Source organism: Barbus barbus, assembly GCF_936440315.1.
Source record: "Barbus barbus genome assembly, chromosome: 1".
Classification (NCBI taxonomy): Eukaryota; Metazoa; Chordata; class Actinopteri; order Cypriniformes; family Cyprinidae; genus Barbus; species Barbus barbus.
This window is the reverse complement of record NC_136729.1, coordinates 11,140,778-11,147,251: the sequence shown is the minus strand read 5'-3', so window position 1 is coordinate 11,147,251 and position 6,474 is coordinate 11,140,778. Positions and strand designations below refer to the sequence as shown.

Sequence of the window (6,474 nt, the reverse complement as noted above, 5' to 3'; positions counted from 1 at the left end):
GGAATTTTCCCACTTTTTTAGAGGGGGGAATGTGTTAGGCAACAGGACTGAGTGAAAACCTGGGGACACGACTAAAATGTGTATTTTATCCAAAATATTATACATTTATTTTGAAATAAATGTATTTAAATCACAGATGGGATATGGAGGTACACAAAAATGCAAAATAAAGATGTTTTCTGAAGGATTTTAAACATTATATTTCAAGTTAAAATGTAGAGTTAGACACTGCGGACATGTACAAATGCTATATTTTCAGTGTTTTAGGTAGTTTTTAATAACTTTTTTAATTATATATTTTAAATTTGCAGTTAGATTAATGTGCCGGACACTTTCCTTAATAATAAAATGTATTTTATAGTTAATTTTTATGCATGTTTGTACCTATAATGTCCTGGGGACACAAATGGCCCCCATTCGGTGGAATGGCCCAATTATAATGGAAGGTTGATTAGACTATTTAAAGGATTATTTGAAGAATTAGTTAAATGCCTTTATGAAAGCATAATGATTCCTAGCAGTGGTTATAATTTTTTTGCATAAATTGTTCCCAAGAAATTATATAATCATGAAATTATGCTTTTTTGATTTGCATAAAGACAATTATGTGTATCAGTTACTGACATTTAGCCATGTAATGATTTTTATATTGTACAAACAGTTTTTTCCATCCTATTACCCTAACCCTCACACAAAACTTGCTGCATTTTTAGATTTTCAAAAAGATAATTTTGTATGATTTATAATGTTGTTTTCTTATGGGCACCAAAAATATTTGGACAATTGGTCCCCATAACATATAGGGAATACCATGTACACACACACACGCACGCACGCACACACACTTTTTAATCAAAACAATCACAATTTAAAATAACTCTTTTTTTTATTTTAACATATTCTAAAATGTCATTTATTCCTGTGATGCAAAGCTGAGTTTTCAGCAGCCATTATTCCAGTCTTCAGAGTCACATGATCATTCTAATATGCTGAATTGGTGCTCAAGAAACATTTCTTTTCGATTACACCAGAGTGCTTTTCCTGTGATGATGTGAAGGCTGAGCACGCTAATTATCCACAACACTGCATGAAAGTAAGGAGCTCTCTGATGTCTGGCCAGATTTATCTGATTGGATAATCAGCTGGTACTGAGTACAGAACATGTGTTCTGTACTTTCATAGTACCACTGTCAATCACAGAAAGCCTCTCAGTAAATATGTGGAACAAGGGATAAAATAAAGCAAGGAGGAGATGAAAAGTGTTGAAAGGACACATTAAGAATAAGATGGAGGCTTAGTTACTTTTATAGAACTGAGTAAACCCTTACTACATCCTTACTCTTACCCTTAAAAAGCTTCAAATTCTACAAATTAAACCACAATTATTGATTTTATTGGCATGCATTAGCAATTGCATAAAAAAAATAAAAATATTGCCCGTCTCAAACAATGTAGACACAAACCATTAAACCTTATTGAGCACTTTAATAAACAGTTAAAAAAAATCAAGTAGTAGTTATAGCAGGAAGTTTGGTGGTTTAAACAAGTTAATCTGTACCTTACCTTCACATAACATCAAAACATAATACTGCAAACAATCAAGGAAAGTCATTGATACACGATTGTCTGACTGCTATTTTGACATTTCATAATGCTTGTTAATTATGACCAACTTCACTCTCACAGTGGCAGTAATGACCAGACTGTCCACATGCATGCTAATCTCTAAAGGACTGATTTCAGAACATTTTGTTGTCAGATTACCATCGTTAAAAACACAATGCTTAGAAAGCATTTTTAAATTATCTTGTTACAAGACTTGTTAGGCAGCGGTATGGTAAAAAAAATAAAAAATAAAATACACATCATAGAAAGCCTTTTTTCTGAGTCGGGATCAAAATGAATTCACAACAGGGAATAAAAATCTTGACACTGTCAAAATGGACTGAAATTATGGCTCCTTAGAGAACAAATCTCTTAAGATTTAAGATGGAAGGTTCCTTCAAAATTAAAAATACCCACAAAAAACCCACATTAATCAACCAAGTATCCTCATCTATTAGGTATGCTCTCTTAGTTGGCATGTGATTGTTGAGAAACAGTTTCGCAAACTAAGAGATCAGTGTGACCAACAGTAGAAAACATTTTATTGCCTCGAGGACAGCAGAGAATGAGGCTCAGTGGTTTTAGAGTCATTCCTCCTTGCCCCCCCACGTCTCATTCCTCGCATAGCAGATTGTCCAGATAAACATCCATAAATAATCATGGATTAAAAATGTCAAAGGGAAAGGATGGGGTGCTACCCTCAATTCATCAAATTCCTCTTTGACCTCTTCCTACTGTAAAGTTACAAAACAAAGTTTATTTACATTTTCACACTGTCATGTCACAGTCCTACTTGCTTAAACATGGGATTTAGTTACGCTACCAGATATGTCAGCAGCCGCTTTGTCACCAGCACCGGCAATCCAGTGATAGCAATCGCTAGTGTTCTTGTTCTGTGGTTTAACTGTGTAGCGAGTACAATAGATAATGCCCAGGACCACCATCACCACAATGAAGATGCAAAGTGGCACTAGCAATCCAATTAGCAACCAGCTGTTTCCTTGGCTCTGGTTACTGCTGTTGTCATTATCAATAATGACCTGCTCTATTCCTCGTGACTGCATTGAGAACAGGGTGGAAGTTTGTTGCCCTGGACCAAAAGTGGTTGATTCATCATCATACATGTCAATATTATCATGGTCTTGTTCATAAGATTCATATTCTCCAAAAAGGTTGAGAGGGTTGTTTGCAGTTTCCTGTGTCTCAGGCTTTGTTTGGGTTGAGCTAAACCAGAGCCAATTCCAAGTGCTGCTTGAAGCTGTGGAGGAAGGGAGGACTGTGGGAACCATGGTGCTCTCATCCTCATAATAGTCTGGAGTCAAAATTACTGGTGTAAAAAAAGCATTATGAACTGGTTGTTCTGGATTAAGGTCACCATCAACAAGAATGACCTCAGGGGAAATTTCAGTCGGTGTAGTGGTTTCAGGTTCCTCTTCAGTTATTGAAATCAGGTCTGTCGGAACTGACTCCACATTGGGCAGCTCAGTCTGCAAGTTCCAACCAGAATCAGGTGGAGGGTGCCATGGGTATGCAGGATCCTCTGGTTCCCAGATGGGGTTGTGAGTAATCCATGGGTTGGAGACAGTGGTTGAGGGAGTCTCCATGTCCTCCCCGATGGGTCTGCAGGAATATTGGTCAGATTGAAGAGTATAACCTTCTTCACAGTAGCACTCAAAGCCTCCGTCATAATTGATGCACATCTGTTCACATGTTCCTTCAATTTGACATTCGTCAATGTCATGACATTGACTTTGGTCCTCTTGTAATGGGGCAAAACCAAGATGGCAGTGGCAAATATGGGAGCCCAATGTGTTCTCACACGCATGCTCACATGGGTTGTCCGAACACTCATCCACATCTTCACAGGCACCCTCTTCATCTTGTCGGTAACCATCCCGGCAGCGACACTCAAAGGTTCCAGGTGCATTTACACAGATATGCTCACATGGACTCTGTAGGCATTCATCGACATCTACACAGCGCCGTTCATCAGGTGCCAGCATGTAGCCATCAGGACAAGCACAGCGGTAGCCATCCATCACACGCAAGCACTCAAACTCACATGGAGCCCCATTGCAAGGGTCGGACGGAAAGCAACTTACCCCATCCTCAGCCAGGAGAAAGCCATTATTGCAATCACAGTAGTAGTGCGAGTCATCCTCAACGCAGAAGTGATGGCAGCCTCCGTTGTCTTTATCGCACCAGCTTGTCTTAGGAGTATCAGAGCAAAAAGGTGGTTCCCTGTTCCAACCAACAGTTCCATCTTCCTTTTGTGTGCACAGAACTGATTGATCATCCTTAGCAGGACAAGGTACAGCGGCAACCGATCCATACGGGATATGTGTTAAAAGGGTACTCAGCAGATTAAAAGGGGTACTATACAATGTATTCCCACCTCCCTCACTAGCAATAGCTGTACACATGCCTTGGAAGTTGTACCTGCACAGGTAGCCGTCCACTGAAATCGAACAAGGTCCGTCCTTCCATTTCAGATTATGCCCTTGCTCATGGGCCACAGTGCTGTAAGGCATCACGACACATCGTGGAGATGAGCAGGTGCTGGCCGAGTCCTCTTGTAGCCAGTTGGTGTACTGGGTGTCCTGATCACCAGTGACCCACGAGAAGCCACGCAGGGGTCGGGTGGGGGAACATTGTCGGGGTTGTCTCTGAAGGCCAATCCAGATATTTGCCTTGCCTCTGTGGTGTTGTCTCAGTTCCACTTTTGAGAAGAGCTCCTTCACTATTGCTGCTTCCTTTGGATGCCTGATGGTGGCCAGGTTCCCTCCCTGTTCCTTGCAGCTCCGCCAAGCCTCCAGGAAGATCTTGCGCTGAAAATGGAGCACAAAGCACCCATCCTCCCTGCAGACTGCATCCCGTTCTCTCAAGTCCTGAGTCTGCACCCCGTAGAGGCACAGTAGTGAGGACAGCAGAATAACACAAAGAACTGGACAGCCCATACCTCACACCAACTCTATTTTCTATTGTACTTTATATCTTTTTTTAGGAGGCTTTCAGGCTGCTAAAATATAGTTCAATGCCCTAGTTGCCCATTCTTCTTCTACTTGTTCCTGTATCAAACTTCCCCTCTTTTCCCCTCTTTCCACCCTCCTCTCTCTGTCCTGTCCAGTGGTGATCTGTGTGAAGCTGAGCACTTACAATCTCACCCTTGACGTTCCAGCATGAGAGAGAGAGAGGGAGAGGGAGGGTTGGAGAGATGGAAGGAGGGTAGGAGTGACTGAAGGAAAGGGGGAGTTGAAAATAAAAATGTTTTTGGCGCATGAAGAACCAATGCGTGTGTGTATTTTGGGGGGACTGGGGGGAAGTGCAGCAGTCTCGGTTCCTCTTCACCAGAATGTAACGTATGTTTCTCATAAGTGTGTATGGAAATGCTCCTACCACACGACCCCCCACAACCCTGACTTTCCACCCCCACCAAACTCTGAATGCCGGATAACTAATAAACTGTAATGCTAATTATTTTTTTTACCCGTGTAAAAAGCTAGAGAAAATTTAAACAAAGGCTGTGTCTGCTGTAACACTCCCACTTACATCTGTCAGCACTTTCTATTCCAACTTTTCTCTGATCCTTCCTATTTTTCATAGTTTTTCTGGGCATTTGGTCAGTCCTTGGTTTTGAGCTGCGGCTCTGTAGGTAATGTGCGTTATCATGACTTATCAAAGATTTTGTGCTCTTAAGCAGGTCCCCACATTCCCCACTTCTTTAAAAACTGGCCTATAAAAATGAAAGACAAAAACATAAAAAGACAATGTAACACTTTATTTTGATAGTCCACTTTAGACATTCTACTAACAGTAAATAACTTTGCAAATACATGTCAACTAGTCAGTAGAGTATTAGTAGACTATTTGCTTAATAACTTAATAACTAACACTAATGGGTCCACAACATACTGACTATGAGAAACTTTGCAAGTATATGTCAATTTATTCTACTAAGCCTAAACATACCCTCTGAGAGTTAGTGGACATGTAGTTGCAAATTAATGAGAATTAGTTGACATGTAGTTGACGTAGTTACAAAGTTACTTATAGTTAGTAGAATGTCTAAAGTGGACTATCAAAGTAAAGTGTAACCAAAGACTAACATTAGTATCAAAGTATGTATGTTACTTTATTTTACTAATACCTTCTATTTGATGAATGAATTATTCACAAATTGTTGAGTGTACTAAAAGAGTGATTCTAAGTTGGCAGTGTGCATTTTTTCATAATAGTTTCACAATGTCTAATAAACATTGTTGTGTAAATACATATTCTTCAATGTACGACCTTGTTGAATGACACAAGTATTGTTCATACCGGACTACTGCAGCATAAAAAAAAAAGTCAAATTACCTAAAAGTCCGCCAGCTGCCTGTGAAAACACACCAATATCAACAATCACTGTGCACCGGAACAATAATAAATCTAGCTATGCAAGAGGTTAAAGTATCTACAGCCGTAAGGAACAAACGCAGGTCTAGTTTTGTTATGAAAACAGAGAGGAGGAAAGACTGGGATGGGGTCTCAGTCTGTATATGGTCGTAATGGGGATAACGTTCTGTGGGGGGTTAAATAGGAGCAGCCTGAGGAGGAAATGGCTGGATTTCACTAAAAGATCATTAAAAAAATTACTCTTGTGAATGAAACACATGTCTAAGACAGTTGATAACATTAGATAACTTCAACGTTGCACTGAAATAGGGTCAGGTTTTTTTTGGAGAGTTTATTTGTTTTATCTTTTTATTTTGGTGAAAGAATCATAAAACTTGACACAACCTTGTTTGTGTCAATTTGACTCCTCTTGTGGTGATCATTAAAAGCAAATATCACATCATAACATTTTGGAGTGGTGTCTAAACGTTAAGT

At 39.7% G+C, this 6,474-nt stretch overlaps 1 protein-coding gene across 1 annotated transcript; it reads right to left on the bottom strand.

Annotated features, from left to right (window-relative positions):
* Positions 1-876: 876 nt before the first annotated feature.
* Positions 877-4,739, bottom strand: LOC306860496 (uncharacterized protein). The gene has a single exon (XM_079402231.1). The coding sequence runs from the start codon at positions 4,560-4,562 to the stop codon at positions 2,403-2,405; it is 2,160 nt and encodes a 719-aa protein (XP_079258357.1). The 5' UTR covers positions 4,563-4,739; the 3' UTR covers positions 877-2,402.
* Positions 4,740-6,474: the final 1,735 nt, after the last annotated feature.

Excerpts from the sequence above, each read along its gene's own strand:
- LOC306860496 (XM_079402231.1), bottom strand. The coding sequence starts at position 4,562 with ATGGGCTGTCCAGTTCTTTGTGTTATTCTGCTGTCCTCACTACTGTGC.